Consider the following 19,312-nt stretch of genomic DNA (forward strand, 5'->3'; position numbering starts at 1 on the left):
GTTCGTTGCTTCGTCGTCTACTACCCAAAAACCCTCAACGATGTCCCACATGGATGCTCATCGGTAGTGCCCCTAGCGGTACCTGCACAAACCTCACCTGAGACCGCCATATTCCCCTATTATAATGCATGCATAGCCGACGTTTTCGCGCTCTGCTAATTTTTTTTTTACGCTGAGTATGGCTTTCAGGTCTTTCTGTAGCTTCCGCACGCATAAATAGACCATCGTGCGCCACCGGAAGTTCCTCAGGTAAGTAGACAACGAGTTACGAGTCTAAATGCCGGTTGGTTTTGTCTGCACGCACCCTGTTTATGGTTATTCGTGACATTGTAAACGTAACATGCTAGTCAGCTAAATAAGTGAATCATGGTGTTTCTGGTAAATATTTAGCGATTCGCTTAAAGGAGCATTAAAGTGGTATCTAACATGGCCCAAAACTGCTGTCATCTTGTAAAGCAGTATGTGAAAAGCATTCCCACAAAATATTTCTGTCCAAAGTTGTATCACCACGGTGCAATTAATTTGGAAAATCGCTGCCGCGGTGACAGGCCGGAGGGCTCCAACTGCAGACCACACCCACTCTAGTGTGACGTTCGTGGTAGAGAGCCCCTCATTCGTTCGTAGGAAAAACCGTCTGCTACGAACATTACGAGCTGCTTCTTGTTGACTTCTATTATTAATATGATTTATTACACGTTTTCTTTAAAAAAAAGAAGCATATACGCAGCCTGAGAAAATAAGATTACGATCACAAGAGCAATACATCCGTGGCTTCCGTGCAATCTCAGAATTCACAGCAGCAGAAAGCTAGCGATGGCGACGGTATTGTGGCGCCACCTGTTAGCCACTGAACCAACTGCGCGGTGAAAACTGTCGGACAGGCTGCACACTGTCGAGAAGCACGGGGTTTTTGGTGTACAAACGCAGTTAATTTCGTGCTGCACCACTCCTTCTTCCCGTGGTGCCTGGGGTCCCAAAAAATCGTGGTTGTGTCGTGGACAGCCTTCAAACCCTCCGTTTCGGACATCACGAAGCCGGAGAACGCATGGCGTCTCCGAAGCGGTAGCAGACGCTCCGGCCTGGGCGATGTTGCTCACCTCGATCATGTGATCCCAAGTCCAATGAGGAGCTTCCTCACCACTTGCGTCACATAGTGACGTGTGTGGTGGCGCTCATCATGTGCCTATCGTGAAGGCGAAGGAGGGTGTTTCGCGCGCGGGAGGTTCGGGGAGCTATTGCAGGCGTCCCAATTTAACTACGGTTGCACTAATTGTGGGAAAACTGTTTTCGGCCGCCTAACATTCCATACTGACCAAAAACAGAAACAAAGTTGTGGGCCTCTAGACTGCTTCATATCACACTCCGGCACCCCGCTTTAGAGGACCATGGAAGAGGACGAGGAGTAACAGCGTTTGGTCCTTCGTGAACGCCCCTAACAGTGTGATTTGCTACATCATTTTTGTTGTTATTGCTAAACATCACGGTACCATTACCATTCTTATTGCTAAATTGTTTGCGTGATGAAACCACTAAAGAGGAAGCGCAAGTAAAAGATAGGAAAGCAGGACAACACTTGAGGGTTACTAAGCTTTAGGTGTTTAGCAGAATTTCAAGAAAGTGTGAATTCGCCCTTGCGACATCCCTCGCTAAGTGGAGCTGTGTAATATAAATCTGCAAAGCAGTGCCGACCCATCGTGTTGTTGTCATGAGCGCGATGCGTGCGTGCGTGCTCAGGTAGAGCAGAGGGCATTCGCGTCCACAGGTGAAACAGAAGAGCCCCGTATCGTTTCTGGAACCGGTTCGGAACACTATTTTTATTTAGTTTCGGTTCAGGTTCAGTTCCGGACCGGTGAAAATATAGCGGTTCAATTCCGGTTCGGGTTCGTGAAAAAATTCTGGTTCAGCTCCGGTTTTCGGTTCGGTTCCGGTTCGACACCCTGGATACAACACAACCCGAGCGAAAAGGAACGACACACTAGACAAGAAATGTTAACGTGATGGTCTATACAGCAGTAACTACGACTGCGCTGCCTTTATTTATTTCATCCAAGTATGTCATCTCGTTCGCAATGACAATTAACAGAAAGACAAACGTGTTATCGTTCGATCCAGAGGCCATTGTCACGAACACAAAGCGCTGTTCATAATTAAAGATGCCCGGCGTGTGATGAAGGCGGCGAACAGTACTGTAAAGTTTGTACAAGTGAAGTTTGTACGAGATAGAAGAAATGTCACATTCAGACGGCGGTGGTGCTGGTGAAAGGGCTTGCCGTTGTCGGCTTCACGCGTGTGGGCAACCTCACCACTGACGCACTGGGGGAATGTGCGTCCGGGGCCGACTTCTAAGGGAACTGTGCACACATATGTCTGAAAGCGTCTGAGGAAAACCCAGGAAAAACCCGAGATTACACAGCCGGCAGTGGGATTCGAACCTGCGTACTTGCCAGTCTCAACCATTCGGAAGGTACGTGGTCAAAATCGTGCACATTTATGGCATCTTCGACGGGCAGCCACCGATCGCCCTTGAGCTCTCTGGTGTATGTGCTCTATACCTTCGGCTGGTCAAAACGGAGCTCGCTCCTACAACAGCTTCGGCAGCTGTTTCTTTCTTTCTTCAGCTCGAAGCGTTCTAATAATGGTGCCGTGATGTAAGGTTCGTCTCCCTAGCGGGGCGACACGTTGCACGTGCCGCAGGGCAGGATTGCGGATAATTTCGACCACCTGTGGTTCTTTTGACGTGCGCCGGAAATCTTCGACACAGGGTGCTGGAAGCAATATTTACCTCCCCCACAATGCTGCCGTCCACGGCCGGGATCGATCCCGCGATCTTGAGCTCAGCAAGCCAACACGTTACCACCGAAATAAATCGCGTTATTGCCATGACAACGAAGGCAAGCAAAGGTGGCGGTGGTGTCTCTGAAAGTGCTCGCCGTTCTCGGCCTCACAGAGATGGGCAACCTCACGACGAACGCTGTGGGAGAATGTGTGTCCTAAGCCGACTTCTAGGGGTATATCTCTGGGGGTATAACTCTGAGGACATATATCTGACAGCGTCTGGGGAGGCAAGCGAAGACAAGTGTTTTGCTCTCCGCTCAGCCAATGGGCAACTTACCACCTTAACGACGTCATGCATGACGTTCCATGCGAGGAAAATGGAACTTCTGTCGTCTGCTCTAGCGGTATACTTGGACAAATGTCCCGAAAACCATTTCGTTATTCCTAATAAAACATTCACGGTTGTGTGTATGTAGTGCTCGTGAATATAGCTTCGGTTAAGTTTTGGAATTAACCATCTGTAAAGGGACTGTTCGTTTAGAAGACGTGTTCCTTTAAGGCTCCGTCTTTTACTTTTAAGTTTATCAACTTCTTTTACTTTGTCGGGGTTTGCCTGGGAAGCTGGCTTTGGCATTGCTGTGCACGTGACGTGTTATCGCGTGTATCATACGGCATTCTTAATACATTCTGTCTGAACCTTGCCCAGGTGTTCCGACTGTCTCAGGATACTTGCTGGAACTTCAAAGAATACCTACACGCCAAAATGAGTAAGCGGCCAAAGAGCGTTGTTTTTCGTAGATGGCCCCTGCTGGTTTGAAACAGCATCTTCGAACTCCCGGAATGCTTTTCGTAGTCACCATTACGTATACTGCTTTCGACACGGTTGTCTGGAATCGCCTTTCAGTAGTTCTGAAGCAAATATTTCCTTGGTTGTCATCGGAAATGTTGCTCTATTATTGCATTTAAAGAAATCACATATGCTGCAGGTGTTTATTACTCAAAATAAATGCTCTTGAAACAGCTCGATATTTGGGATGGGATAAATCACGTGGTGCTGATTTCAGACAATCGTATCGCAAGCAGTACATATACGAACGCTGCGGAAGCGTGTCAGTATGGATGAGTTTTGTAATGCAGCGAATACTGAAACTAATACTTAGGTTTTTCACACTTTGAAGGTTGTGTTCGGGAACGCAGCCGTCGCAGAGGTTAGATAAGGCTGCTTTTTTGGTTTGGATAACTTTGGTTGCATACGTATTGTTCGGTTGCAGTGTGCACTAGTTACTGGGGTGGTATTTGGGGATTTGGATTTGACCTCTTTTTTGCGTTTTCCACATATTGGAAGGTGTGTTTACATGTATTGTGCATCGATCGCCGAGGGTAGATCATGCTACTTTTTGCATTTTGCATAATTTGTATGCCGCGTTCACGGAGACTGTGCATGCATGCGTCGTCAGGGCTATATTTTGAGTTTCGCGCATCTTTGAGGCAATGTGCGGGTAGGCTGTGCACCCGTTGGCGACGATAGATGAAGCTAACCATGTGCCTTTTTCACTGTTTGAAGACTGTGTTCACGTAGACTGTGCATCCTTCGTCGAGGTTGCATAAAGGCATTCCTCGTGTCTTGGACACTTTGTTGGCTACGTTTACGGCGACTCCGCATCCGTGGCTAGATGTTATATCAAGTTATTTTTCCCACTTTGTTCTCTCTGGATAGTATGTTCACAAAAACTGCACATCTGTCACCAAGGGTAGGCAATGCAGACTTTTATAACACGTCATGCAGACGTCTAGGTTTACAGGGTTTAGAGGTACAAAAGGGTTGCTCTAGGTCCAACTTTTTGTACCAGCCTGATCTGACCAATGACGTGGTTTCGAAACCTTGCCATTCGAGCCACGAAATACAGGAGCGGAGGGTCAACCGAACTACATATTTGGTTGCTGTAGGCATCGCAATTCAGAACAATGCGATGTACTGCCCGCAAACCTAACTGAACCAACGTAACGGTTGCACTCATCGCCGTTGTCGTACGCGTAAGACCTAACCACTCCATTTACCCACACCGGAGCCCACCACATGAATTAACACTCGCAACACTCGAGATAGCTTCTTTGAGGCGAGGAGCGTATATCAAGAACAGCGATATATACTCGAAATGCCTTTGGACGAAGGGGACTCGAAAAGGACGGCGCCATTTCGTGCGAGGTCTGAGTGGTCAGGTGTTGGCTACACTGTTAGAAATGAAATCCACCGCATAGCACGGATATCGTTGTCTGCCCTGATTTGTTGGGAACTGGAAGCCTACGCCTTTTTTTTTGTGACAGTTATGAACAGCCTAAGCGTCACAAATAAGGTGCACGCCTCCACCATGGGTGTGACTACATTTGCGATTGTATACTTTGCAGTCAGTTTCAAGTACTTTTCTGAAGTATTTTCCCGTCAAGTACTTAAGAACCCAACTGGGCATGCAAAGAAAAAGTATAGAACATATCAAGTAAGTCTTGTGTGTAAAAGCAGTATTTTTGAACTAGAAAATGGATTGCTCACCTTTGTTGATGTATGCCGAGAGATATACGGATGAATAAATCGGGAGATAAAATACTTTCCACTAGCACAGCATGGTTGCCTGCGCAGACGTGAACCGATATTATGCCATCCGTTTTACGTCATAAGCATGAGTAAGCACTAACTAGATGGGCTTAAGAGCTAGCAAATGCAAAAAAAAAAAGAATAAAAAAGAAAAAGCTTAAATTGCTACTTCGCCAACCGAAACACAATCACTTCATAAAATTTTGTCACTACGAAACGGTAGCACGCGGCGCTACGCAAACAATGTACTACACTCTTAGAAATTAACTTCACCTCATTGAACGCTCCTAGCCAGCCATCATCTCGAATGATGTCGTTATATGGCGGGATTTGTTGAAAACGCGAGGCGTACGCCTTTTTTGTGACAATTATGAACAACGTAAGTGTCACAAAAAAGGTGTACGCCTCCCGTTTTCAACGAGTTGATATCGATATCATTCGAGATAATGGTTGGCTTTCAGCGTGCTATGCGGTGAAGTTCATCTTTAAGAGTGTACTTTTCCCAGTACTTCGTATTTCACTTGAAGTACATTTACAATATTGTACTTTGGTACGTTATATGATACTTTGGTAATATAGTGCTCCAAGTACCGGTGACATCAAGTACTTTGTACTTCACTTTAAGTAAGATTTCAATGTACTTGCTATCGTTCGTTCCATCGATCAAGGTGTTTACGACGGCATGCGCGGTCGTTCCGGCTGTGACGTTGAGAATAGGAACGGCATGGGGCCGCCGGGTATAATGGTTGATGAATTGTAGCATATGCCGACAGTCCGGATAGGGTGCGAGGGGCCGCACAATATCTACGCGAATGTTCTGAAAACGAGCGTCAGACAACCCGTACGGCTCGATAGGAGTCTTCATATGGCTACCTACCTTAGTTCTTCGGCAATGTACACATGCTCTGGTCAAGCACCTCACGCTAGCAGTTGGTCAAAATTTAATTTATTGAATTGAACTTCGAAATTTCCTTAGTCAACCTAATATTTGCTTTGCGGAAATGGTTTCATCGTGGTCATTTTACTTAGCAAGTATAGCACATTGGTTTGTTTGCCACTGTTTATGAAGCTTGGGAAGAAGAAACACCTTCGAGCGTTCTCTTGGTTGAACAAGTTGTTTCAGATGCATTTTCGGAGGTGAACTGGGTCAACAACGTAAAAAACGGGTTGGCCTTCCGTTGCGTTTAAAGGGTTTGGGAGGGGTCTCATATCGTTGACTTCCTGGGGCATGATCTCGCTGACATGCAGCTGACATGTTCACAAAGTCCTCACGTAACAGCCTATCGATAGATCATTCTCCACTGTGACCTATAGCACCGTGCACCCTTCGACACGTGACACGTAATAAGAGGCATTTGTTTGCAAAATTTTGCTCCCTATAGAACAGGCGGCACTGCGTGCTCTCTACACAAAGGTCTATCACTCAAGATAATTTTCATGCTGTTTCGCTCGTTGCTTTGACAGACCTTACTGCTCCATGTTATTAGGAATAACAACAGTGTATATAGACAAAGAGAATTCGACAATGAAGATTTCTTCTCTACATGCACAAGCGTTCATTTAAAAAAAAAGGGAAAAAACATTAACTTGAAGCTTCTACGTGTAACCCGTTTTTATGGCTCGTCCCTGTATGGACTTTCACTACTTTTCGGCGTACCTCTAATAAATCAACATCAATTCCTCACTTACCTTAGGCCTGTCAACAACGTACTTGACGCAACTGATGCGCCCGGCACATAATGTACTTGCACTACTTTTTTTTTTTTCATTACAGCCCGTTCGCCTTGCCTCTTCGTTTTAGCCGATGTTGACTGAGTCATCTCCTGAACCTCGAACTCCGTAAATTCTCTCAAGTATACTGCGGTGCATTTGATTTTCCACTCGCAAGCGTTCATCAGACAAACAGTTGACCACACGTCCTCGCGTTCTGGGTTTATGGTGATTATGGTGGCTATCGCTTATTACCTGCCAGGCGAGAGGGAGACGGTTGGCGACGCAGGTAAGAGCGGGAGCAAACAAACACAATAAAAAAAAATAAAACAAAGACGTATTGGCTTGAAGGCACAAATAGACGGCACATTATTTTCGGTGGACAACTTTCATCTCATGAAGCGTTAGACCTTGATTTGTGCAGCGTATTAGGAGTAACATGACACATACAGCCTCGTATCGCCTATAGATTGACGGGAAAGAACGCTTGAAATAGACGTTTTTTTCATCGCAAGTGGTACAATAGGCGTAGTTCGACTTAAGAGTGTATCTGTGGAGCACTATCACATACAGCATGTATGAACATTATAGTTTCTTGAACCGTGATGACTGTCCAGAATGTGGAGAGCTTGTGTGAGTGAACTACATTCAGGAACTGGTGAAACAATTCAACCCTCTTTTGCGCAAAAGAAGGGGGTTGAATCAATTCCGCAGCTCCAGAATGTAAAGCACTCGCTGCATTCTATCTTCCGATTAGCGCTCAGAATACCTGCGAACAGCGGAAAAGACGCATGAAGAATGGAAATGCCTAACCCATACGATTACACAGGGCGTTTTTTTTCTTATTCGTTGTAGACTTTTTAGTTAAAGAACTAGCAGAGCAAAATAGATGCCGCTTTAGCAGGTGGGTTATACGGCAAGGCAGACATCCTGTAAGGCAATGCATATGCTGTATAACTAATTAGCAAAAATTCATTAATTAACTTATTAAGTAGATGTTTTCTGGGAAATACGGGATAGCAGATGTGGAGCCAGTCATTAATGAAATCCAACGTCCCCTGATCATGCACTCTTAGACATGTGACATGTGCCATTTTTTTTAATTTTGCCGCCTAGAACAGGCATCACAGCGTGCTCTCTACGCAGTTGTCTATATTGTAACGCGTGGTTCACGTGTTACAGGGTGCCGCTTGCACGCATAGATACCGTGTAGCGCGTGGGATACCCGTTCCATTGTGGGTTAGCAGTACGAAGAACCGCCTACAGCAAGCGGTCCAACGTTCCGCGTCGTGCGCCCGTTATTTTGTTCCACATGACAGAGGCAACATGACTGGGTCTCAGGACAGCGGCAAGGCAAGACGGATAGAGAACACTCGTCGGTGTCCTCCGGCTCAAGGCAATGCTGTCTGTGTCATTACAACAAAAATTAGGTGCAATAAGTAAAACTATGCAATTACAAATTCAGGGGCAAATGCAGACGCACATTTTGAAAGCGTAGAGCTAGGATAAAGATAGGTAAAACCCTTTTATTTCGCGAGCTCTTAATTATCGCGAATTTCGCGAATCGAGAAAATTCGAAAACTTTAAGGGCACGCGAATAGTTCAAAACAGAGAAGGAGAAGCTCGAGGAGCTCGCGAAATTTGGTCGCGAATAGATCCTATGGGTAACCATATAGGACAGGAGAAACACACCACTCGTGTGTTTGTTACGCTCAAACCATTATTTCACCAGAAGCATCAGCTCGACATCGTCATGTGATGTTTCATTTTGCAAAGTCTCAATCGTTTGTTTTACAGTAGCTGGTAATGCAATTGGAAAACGTCTCCAGTCAACTAGGGATCACCACAGATACGAAAAATATATTTATTTATCTCAAGACACCTAGATACAAGTAACAAAGCACTATACAAAAGCTGCAGAGTTTATCACATAGCAATGTCACAGAACAGTAAAAATCACAGGACGTTTTCTTCTAAAACAATGCAGAGCCGGCAAGACATATAGTGAAAAGTAAGGTAACGTACGTTGGAGTCCTTATATAACCGTGAAACCGGCTGAACAATACACCCACGCACCGATGGCGTACCATGATGGTTGAGGGAGTTGCCGCCATAGGAGGCTGTGGTGTCCGTGCTTCACTTTCTGACGTGCTGGCTGGGTTGTTTGAAGGAGAGCCTCGTTTTCCAAACTTTCTAGAGGCTGGGACGATGGGAGATCTCGCTGACTTATTGAAACCTCTTCACTTTGTTGAGTGATTTGGCACACCATCGAAACTCAACACGCTGCTTGTGGAGTTACCTCTGCAAGAAAATTGTGTTTGACAGCGAAGATTTTGAACTTGAAAACGATGAAAAATGAATATCAATTTTGGGCGCTACACTTTAGCAGCATAACTCATCAACGCAAAACAAAACGTGTGATAAGCTAATTTTCTTGCTGTTTCGCTCGTTGCTTTGACAGTACTTACTGCTCAGGGGGGCTGCACTTCGCAAAACTTCATTTGAAGCGTGGCTTGTGTGTGGTGCGCTACTGTTTTATTTTAGCGCATCTGTATGAAACAAAGAGGGGAAAATGTGAAACTATTTGCACACCCTCAAATTTATTTGACGGTGCGACAACCAATTTTAGTTTTTACGCAGAATAGCATGAACTAGACACCACCCGGTTCATGAGGTAGCTCTCCGGTTTGGTGAAAATACATGAGTAGGCCTGCGATGTAGTTCCGATCGAACGCCCAGCAATCGTCGGAACTTCATATGCCCTCACGGAACTTTCCGAGCTTCTCTGTTACGTGCATTTTGGAATCAAAATCGGCACAGTCACTGCTATATCCCGTTCATTCCCTAATCGCCATGCATGCCACGCACATTTGGTTCAGCCATATCACGAGTTACTGACCCATATCGCAGTAAGCCCTCCTCATTTAGTTGACTGCTTCGATAAGCAAGAGCCTAGGTCAGCGCATATTCCACGTCTATCTCTCATAAAATCATAACGCTTTGAGGATTACTGCGTACATAATCAGTGTCTCTGGTACAAGTGTTATTAGGAATAATCACAGTGTACACAAAACTAATTCGACAATGAAGATTTCTTCTCTGTTACATGCACAAGCGCTCATAAAAAAGAGAAAAAACAAACACATTAACTTGAAGCTTCTACATGTAACCCTTTCTCATGGCTTTGGATGGCATGGATGGCATGGATCCCTGTATGAACATTCACTTCTTTTCGGTACACCTACGACGGGTGTTCAGGTCAAACCTGGACTTTTCATTTTTCGCAAAAATGAACTTACAGGCGAGAAATTAGTTTTATTTTTCAACGTAATCTCCAGCTGCACTAATGCATTTGCCCCAGCGTTTCACGAGGGCTTGAATACCGGCACCGTAGAAATCCTTACTGGCGCATAGCAGCCATGATCGGACCGCATTCTTGACCTCGTCGTCGCAGCTAAAGTGGCGGCCCCGAAGGAACGCCTTCAGTGGCCCGAAGAGATGGAAATCACTGGGGACGAGGTCTGGACTGTAAGGAGGATCTGGCAGCAACTCCCAGCCGAGTTCCTATAAGGTGCGTGTCGTGAGATGCGCGGCATGCGGACGTGCATTGTCCTGTAGGAGGAGGACTCATTTGGTGATGAGGCCCGACAGCTCTTGCTTCAGCGCCTTATGCACATCCATGAGAGCCTTGCAGTAATATGCACTATTGATGGTGGTACCACTGGGTAGAAGATCATCATGAACGCCAGCCTTGTCCCAGAAAACCGTGGCCATGACCTCACCCGCAGACGGGGTGCTTCGGAACTTCTTGGGAGCTGGCGAGCCCGGATGCTTCCACTGTTTCGATGCGGGATTAGACTCAGGAGTGAAATGGTGCACCACGTTTCATCGCACGTGATGATCCGATCAAGTAACGGCTGTCCTTCAGTGTCGAAACAGTACCTTAGCTCTCTTGGGATATTTCCAGTCTTCTCTGCCGGTCAAACACAGAGAGCTGCCTCGGGGCCCAACGGGCACTAACTTTCCGAAACCGGAGGTGTTCATGAATGATAGTGTTCCAACGTTCCCACAGAAAGGTTCGTCTTTCGAGCCAGTTCGAGACATGTTATCCGTCGATCCTTGAGTTTCAGACGCTCTACGAGTTGGGTGTTCTCAGGAACTCTGACACTGGGCTCTGAGCCGCCCCGGCCGGGATCCTCTTGCACTGATGTACGGACGTCTCGGGACCGTTTGCACCACTCAAACGCTTTGTTGCGGCTAAGTGTATCGTGGCCATACTGAGCCCGAAGCCTTCTGTGAATTCCAGTTGACCTTAAGCCTTCATTCACGAGAAACTTCATGACAATTCGCTGTTCGATGTGCGCGCTCACCTCGTTCTCGACCATCTTGTACAGCACGTGTCTTGTGTTTTGCACAAACTTTGGACCACCACGTGGTGAACGCGGAGGACTGTAGAGTGTGAAAATGGAGAAAAAGAAGTAGCGCGAGCCATTTGTACACTGAGGAGACAGAAAGTCCCGGTTTGACTTGAACACCCCTCGTATAAAAAGGAACATATACAGGGTGTTTCAGTTAAATCCCCGGACTAAATAATTCGCGAACGGGTGCACCAATCCACGAGCTTTCTTTTTTACAAGTATCTGTCCGATACCACGTACAAGCTGCATACCGTGTGAATGAGTGGGAGGCGCTCATTATTAAAATAAAAATGCAAATGAGTTTCGTAAAAAAGCGTAACTTCTAAAGCAGGGCGCTGTCGGCAATAAAATGGGTACTACCCCTTTTGGCACTTTCAGTGGACACCTTTTAGAGAAAAATCTGCCACCGAAGCGGGTCATTTGTTGCAGTAATTAATTGGTTTCGGTTTACGTATTTTTTTTGCGGCTGGTCGCGGCGAAGCGCAAAAGGGCGTATTTCATTGGTGTAAGGACGTAATTCATTGATGGATAAGGGAGTGAAAGAGCGTCCTTTTGCGCTTCGCAGCGACAAGCCGGGACAAAAATACGTAAACCGAAACTAATTAATTACTGCAACAAATGACCCGCTTCGGTGGCAGATTTTTCTCTAAAAGGTGTCCACTGAAGGTCCCAAAAGGGGTAGTACCCATTTTAATGCCGACAGCGCCCTGCTTTAGAAGTTACGCTTTTTTACTTAACTCATTTGCATTTTTATCTTAATAATGAGCGCCTCCCACTAATCCACACGGTGTGCAGCTTGTAGGTGGTATCGGACAGATACTTGTAAAAAAGAAAGCTCGTGGATTGGTGCACCCGTTCGCGAATTATTTAGCCCGGGGATTTAACTGAAACACCCGGTATACTTACTTACCTTGAGCGTGTCAACAACGTACTTGACGCAACTGACGATACCGGCACAAATGTAATTGCACTACATTTTTGGAATGGCAGCCTCTTGCCTCTTGCATCTTAACTTGCCTCCTCGTTTTAGTCGATGTCGATTGAGAGATCTCCTGAACGTCAATATTCTGTAAATTCCGTCAACAATGCTACGGTGCATTTGATTTTCCAATCCTAAGCGTAGACAAACAGTTAACCCCGCGTCCTCGCGTTCTGGGGTTACGGTCGTTATGGTGGTTATCGCTTATCAACTGCCAGGCGAGAGAGAGACGGTTGGCGACGCAGGTAAGAGCGAGAGTAAGCAAACACAAGAAAAGAAAAAAAAGACAGAGTCGTTTTGCCTTACCAGGCACAAATAGGTGGCACATTAGTTTCGGTGGACAACTTTTCTCTAATGAAGCGTTAGACCTGGATTTGTGCCGTGTATTAGGAGTAAAATGACACGTACAGCCTCGTATCGCCTACTAATTGACGGGAAAAACGCTTGAAATAGGCGTTTCTCCATCGCAAGCGGCACAGTAAGCCCTGAGAAGCGAACTTATTTCGAGATGTATATGGGACAAATTTTGCTATGCAAATGAGTCGAAATCGTAAATACGCACTACGCACGCCGAACGAGCGTCAGATACAGGTGAGAGGGCACGTGCTTCTCTTCCGATCCAGATGAGGTGAAGGTGGCGTCGTTTCTGTGCTCGAAAAGCGCGTAGTTCTAGTTTCCGATAATTTTCATAGCGAAATTTGGCATGTTATTATTTGACGTTCGCTTCACAGGGTGTTTAATAAGGACGGTGGACTTCAAAAATGACTAGCTCCAATTCTGATGTCTTGCATTTGCTAGAAAATATCAAATTAATTAAATTTAGCTAATTAGACGTCCAGTAGTTGCATACGCTCTCCTAGAGGATGTTCGCATTCGCACAATTCTGTAACAAGTAAAAGGAAAAAAACACCGTACACCTCTAAAAACAATGTATATACGGTTGTGCCTCATATGCGTCAAATGCTCATAACCTCCAAACGGTGAAAACCTCCAAACGCCCATACGTACCGAAAAAAAGTTGGTGGTTTTGAGTGTTTGGTGGAAATGAGCAGGAAGGAGAAGCTGCTCATAAGCACCAAACGTCCAGAAGACCCGAATGCTCATATGCACTGAAATGCGGGCGATCACAACGGCCCGGTCTTCCTCTCCTGGGTTTGGAACAAGGTCATAGGGTGAGAAAGGAGGAATGAATGGCGACTACCAAGGCCGCTTAATGTGTGCGTTGAAGTTTATGCAACAGCTTGGTCCTGCTTGCATGTAGCCAGCCTTCTCGTTTATGGATTTCCCTTTGAACTTTATTTCCATAAACACGGAGGCAACCTAGCACAAAAGACTTGATTTTAACACGAAAGGCACTCGGCTTCCAGGACTGTAGCAACGAAGAACGTGGCCCCCTTCGAACATATGTCCGTGGTCACTTACAATGCAGAAACTGGAATGAGGTATTTATTTATGTAGGGTTCATATTATACATGGTGTCCCAGCTAACTGTGAATATATTTTTTTTAAATATATAACACTTTTTCCAAGATGAAATCAATTGCAATATAGCATATGATGAAGGGCACTCCCTAGGAGGGCATTAGCAAAGTCCAAAGGCAATGTCTTAATTAACTTTCATTATTAAACTTTTTAATTATAAAAGCTACAAAGTTGTCCCAATGAAAACATCTGTTCCTTTCGGTCACCTGATATCGTAGCCGTTTTGATAACAAAAATCCGTTCGATAGATCGCCCGCAAAAAATTAGTGAAGGAACGCCATTTTTTGCTTTATTTTGTTCATTGCGCATCTTTGCGTTCTTTGAAGCACGCCCAAAATTTTACTTCATTCACATTATCAACCTAGCTGAAGCGTTGACGTCGTACATGTGGTTCTTCGAAGCTGAACATGGTGGAGTCACGGAGGTGCGTATCGTCACGACTGAGGGAACGCGCTTAAGGGAACTGTGCCGGCATATGACAGAACGCGCCTGAGGGAAACCCAACAAAAACCCCAGAGAGCACACCCGGCACCGGGATTCGAGCCCGGATACCTCCCACTCTCGACGTGACATGGCCCGCACGCTAACCACTGAGCCAAGAGAGCTGTGGCATCGTCCATGATCACAGATGTAGTAAAAGCTGTTCTTTTTTCCTCTCACTTTAATCCCCGTGGCTGGCCAGTTGTCGGTGATGATGACGGTTGAGTAAAAGCACTCGACAGCAGACGATCTTCAACAGTTGGCAACAGGTTTATTAACAGCAATAGACTTTGTTGCAAAATTTACGTGTTATGGCAAAGTCACTGTGAGCATCCGACAAGTCCGTTTGCTACGGAGTCCGCAGGCCAAGTCCCCTTCTAATTTCCCCAAACTCCCCCGCTCTCTGCGTTGTTTTTCGTCCGCAGGATGCGCTCCTTTCACGCGATTCATGTTGCACGCTCAGCAAAATAGAACCCAAAAAATAACGCCCCTCGCACAACAGTTAGCTCGTCTGACCAAACGTCTTCGACCCCACAATTTATGACCTCCCGTCGTCCGCTATACGGACACGTGCGAAGCACTGCTCACAGAAACCCTGTCCTCTGTGTTTTGGCGCCAGAATCTGGTGACTGTTTCCAAACCACGACCATCTCTATAATACACGACCATAACACTCGCACCTAGCCCCAGCGCCACTGATGTCGTTTCGCCAAGCGGCCGCCGCGCGTTTGTGGCGCTGAATACGGGACCCTCGGCAGACGACGCATGTTATGCGTATACCGTTGCTGCTGTCATTCGCGTTTGTTTTTTGCTATTTTTCACGCAGTGGACAGTGTTTGTTTCCAGTGCATGGCTTGTGCATGGTGCAGACGTTATGGTGTACTGCACCGTCCCGCTTTGCAAGCCGAAGAAAGCAGTGTCGAACACAAGTATTTCGTTCCACGAGTTCCACTCAAATGCTGTCTTACGGGAGAAGTGGCTCGAAATATATCGCGGCGTCTTGACGCAAGTAACTTCATTGCGAATTTCGATTGGTTCATTTCATATAGAGTGCACTTTATGGATGGCAGTGTGTACCATAAATAGCTTTATCTAATATAGCCGAGTACCTTTTACGCATCTCTCTCTAAAAAAAAAAAAAAATAATGAACCCGGGGCCTCCGACCAGGGGTGGACATAAATGCATTTGAGTATTTAGATATAAATGCAAAAATACTTTGTTGAAAGGGGTGTTTAAATACTCTTCATAAATACTTTTCGAAGGGAGTATTTAAATATAAAATATACAGTATTTAAATGCCGTAACTAGTACCATAAATACTGTAATGAAGATGTCATCTGGAATTACAGAAATAACGATGAACGTAACAACAAGTCAGCAAGGAAAAATAGCATTTATTTGTTAGATTATCACGGTAATTTTAATATTAGAAGTTTTTGACTGCATCACTTAGGAGTCTTGTGTTCGGCCGTACAATCAGATTCGCGAAGGAGAACAGCATCTTCACTGGTGCCGATGAGCAAAGGCTTGCATTAAATTGCTTCGTACAACAAAGTAATCAGCCGCGACCATTGTCTGCAACAACAGCGAAAAACTCTCCATCTAAAATCGTTTTTCGCCTGCATGCTAGCTCGAAGTCTGCGTGTTCTCGGCATTTCAAGGCCGAAGGCTTTAGCATCGGCGCAAAGCGCAAAATTCTCAGACGTGGCACCGTGGCTACGGTACCTACGGTTAGTGATCACGAAGTTTACACAGCCTTCCATCTCCCAGGAGTGCCAAACGAACACAAAAAAGGCACCAAAAGGTAGCGTCGTAGAAAAGCCACCATCAAGAAAAATTCTCAAAGTGGCTTCTGTCCGAACAGCACAATAAAGGTCAGCAGAGCACTATAATGGTAAACCGCAAAAGAAGAAAAAAAAGTGTAAAAGTAAAATAAAAAGGGACCAATAAGTAGGAAAACAAAGCAAGCAACTGCTGATTTAAAACTGAAGTGCTTGCTTATACAACAAATTCTGTTGGACGTCATAACAGGTGTCAGTCATCTCTTTGCCCAGGAACAGTTTCTTCTTACGGTCGCATTCACCCATTCTCTAACTGCCCTGTATGTTAACACGGAACGCCTCTCACGTGAAACGTAAAGTCTGAACGCGCTTGCGTCTGACAATCATAAACGCATGATAACTGGCCCAACACACAAGGTGCTGCTGCCAAGTTTATGTGTACGATGTACGGCACATAATGCGCGAGTTTCACAGTTTTACATGCCACCTACGCACAGCCTATTTCTGAGTATTTAGTTCCAGAACTCTTAGCTCTACATGGACAGAGAACCTGCGACAATACACAAACATGTACGCACGAAGAATTAACCACAAGGACCACTCATATTGCACACAGCTGAGCTACAGCAGGCGCTCTTTTGGGTCCCGCAAGTGGGCCCCTGGCGGGTGCTCCGCGCGTAAATACGGCACTTACGCTCCTCGAGGCACGGACGGAAGTCCCACAGGCGAACGGGCGAGTGTTATGGTCGTGTATTATAGAGATGGTCGTGTTCCAGACCACATATGTGGGAGGAACGACGGCAAATCCGCAAAGTGGCCATATAATACCTCACTTGAGTCGTTTTCTACGAAAGAGTAGGAAGAAGTAAAAACGCAATATAACGAGCCCTTCTGTCGCAGAGCAAGTTTACACTTTACAGATGTGTCGCGATGCAAGTCCACGAATTAGGAACATACTGCATGGCATGCCGCTTGTCACGTTCAAACACCCATTGACTCACGATAACCCTATTCAAACCCACACATTCAACCAAATTCAAACTTCATCAACCCCATATACTTCCAAACTGACACATTAAGCGGCCTTGGCAGTCTCCGTTCATTCCACCTTTCTCACCCTAAGAGCTTGCTCCAAATGCGGCAGAGGAATACCTTGCTTTGTGGTCTCCCGCCTTTCGGTGGATATGAGCATTCGGATGTTCTGGACGTTTGGTGCTTATGAGTAGAGTTGGGATCCCGATGTCCCGGGATTCCGCACGATTTTTCGATCCCGAGATCCCGGAATTTTCGGTCAGAAGATCCCGGGATTTCGGGATATCAAAAGCACCTCCTATGGCTTCAACTTGCAGGCGCTGTGCAGGACCTGCAAGAGGTAGTTTGATGGAAACGATGGTTCCGTTGATTCACTCTTTGATGCTTCCGTCTGCAAAAAGTTGCCAGCGCAACGCAAGGGCTTACAGTCGTTGCCGGGGAGGGGCCGGCCAGCGCACGGTTTTCTTTCTTTCTTGAGCTGGAGGAAGCAGCCGTACCGGCGTTAGACTGCCTCGCCTACGCGAGCCCAGCGTCCCCGTGTTGTGCTTGCATCACCAGTAACTGGTCGAAGCGTGACAATCTCCGCCGTTCTCTACTTCGGAGTTGAGCCAAAATGTAATGATAGTAGCAGTGTGTCGTACTACTACTTACTTGCAGTAGATGGACAATCGGCGAAATGTAAGAGATGCGATAGAGTGTTAAAGACTTCAAGAAGCAAATCTCTGCCTCCGATCAATTGTCCCGACCAGCCTGGAATCGGAAAGAAGTTTCAGCTCGGCAGGAAACCTATGCACAAAAGTTCGATCACGCCTTGACGACAGTTCTTTCAACGCTCTGTGTTTCCTGAGGACATTTTTGAGCAACGAGTGGTGACTGCGACAGAGCTAGGGCTCACGACTGAGACTTCAAGTCGCTTTGCTTGCGAGGGAAAGCTTTGTTTGTTGAACCTTGAAAAGCATTGAAAACCAACGCAGGCAATAAAATTAATAAACCCCTGCTATTTTGCAGCTTTAGACAGTGTCCGCCATACGTAATGACCCCTGGAAATACGACAATGAAACCCGCTGCTGAAAATTCTGAACCCGTCCCGGTATCCCGGGATTAGAATTTTTAAATCCCGAAATCCCGGGATCGTGAAAAGGCCTCGGGATTCCCAACTCTACTTATGAGCAGCTTTCCCCCTCCTGCTCATTTCCACCAAACGCTCAAAACCAGCAACTTTTTTTCGGTGCATGTGGGCGTTTGGAGGTTTTGAGCGTTTGGAGGTTATGGGCATTTGGTGCTTATGAGCTACTACCGTATAAGCACCTGTAAAATCACTGTATACCTCACAAACACATGTTGTGTACCTCAAAAGACACGAAAGTCCTCAACACGAGGCGATATTTGCTTGAGATAAGTACCTGCGTCCACGCAATTAAATTATCAACAAAAGTATTACCGAGCTCCTTGACAAAAGCCTGATTCCACGCAACATTGCAGATTTCATTAAACCAAAGAACTCCACACCTGGTTCCTTCTACCTCCTCATCAAAGTACATAAAGAGAACAACCCAGGCCGACCGATAATTTCAGGCATCAACACACCGACTGAAAAGATACCCCTCCTTGTTGATCACTGCATAAAACACATTCCGTTGCTTCTTCCATCATAGGTCGAGGACACCAATGATTTCCTAGTCAAAATTAACTCGTTAAACGACCAATTTATTAATTTTAGTAACGTGACTCTCGTTACCATGGGCGTTGGATCACTATACACCAATATACCACATGACGAAGGTCTTAGCGCCGTGGAAACTTACCTCTCTTCCTTCCCTTCTGAGGTCCTCCAAACTTCCGCCATTATTCACCTTCTTCAACTCGTTCTCCAATATAATAACTTTACTTTTAATGACAACCATTTTGTCCAAGTGCAAGGTGCAGCTATGTGATCACGTGTATCCCCGAACTATGCAAATATTTTTATGGGGCAATTCGAACAGAAAGCACTGGACTCTTTCTCGACGAAACCTCTAGTTTTTCTTAGATACATCGATGACATTTTTGTTATTTGGTCTAGCG

At 45.8% G+C, this 19,312-nt stretch overlaps 1 protein-coding gene across 1 annotated transcript in view; it reads left to right on the plus strand.

The window, feature by feature from the left end:
- Positions 1-3,402: 3,402 nt before the first annotated feature.
- Positions 3,403-19,312, plus strand: part of LOC135369728 (uncharacterized) — a 112,685-nt gene continuing 96,775 nt past the window's right edge. The window contains exon 1 of the mRNA XM_064603248.1: positions 3,403-3,542. Coding sequence (XP_064459318.1) covers positions 3,539-3,542 — 4 coding nt within the window. The 5' untranslated portion in view covers positions 3,403-3,538. The remainder of the gene's footprint in view (positions 3,543-19,312) is intronic.

The sequence above is a fragment of the Ornithodoros turicata genome, chromosome 1 (assembly GCF_037126465.1).
Source record: "Ornithodoros turicata isolate Travis chromosome 1, ASM3712646v1, whole genome shotgun sequence".
NCBI classification, from domain to species: domain Eukaryota; kingdom Metazoa; phylum Arthropoda; class Arachnida; order Ixodida; family Argasidae; genus Ornithodoros; species Ornithodoros turicata.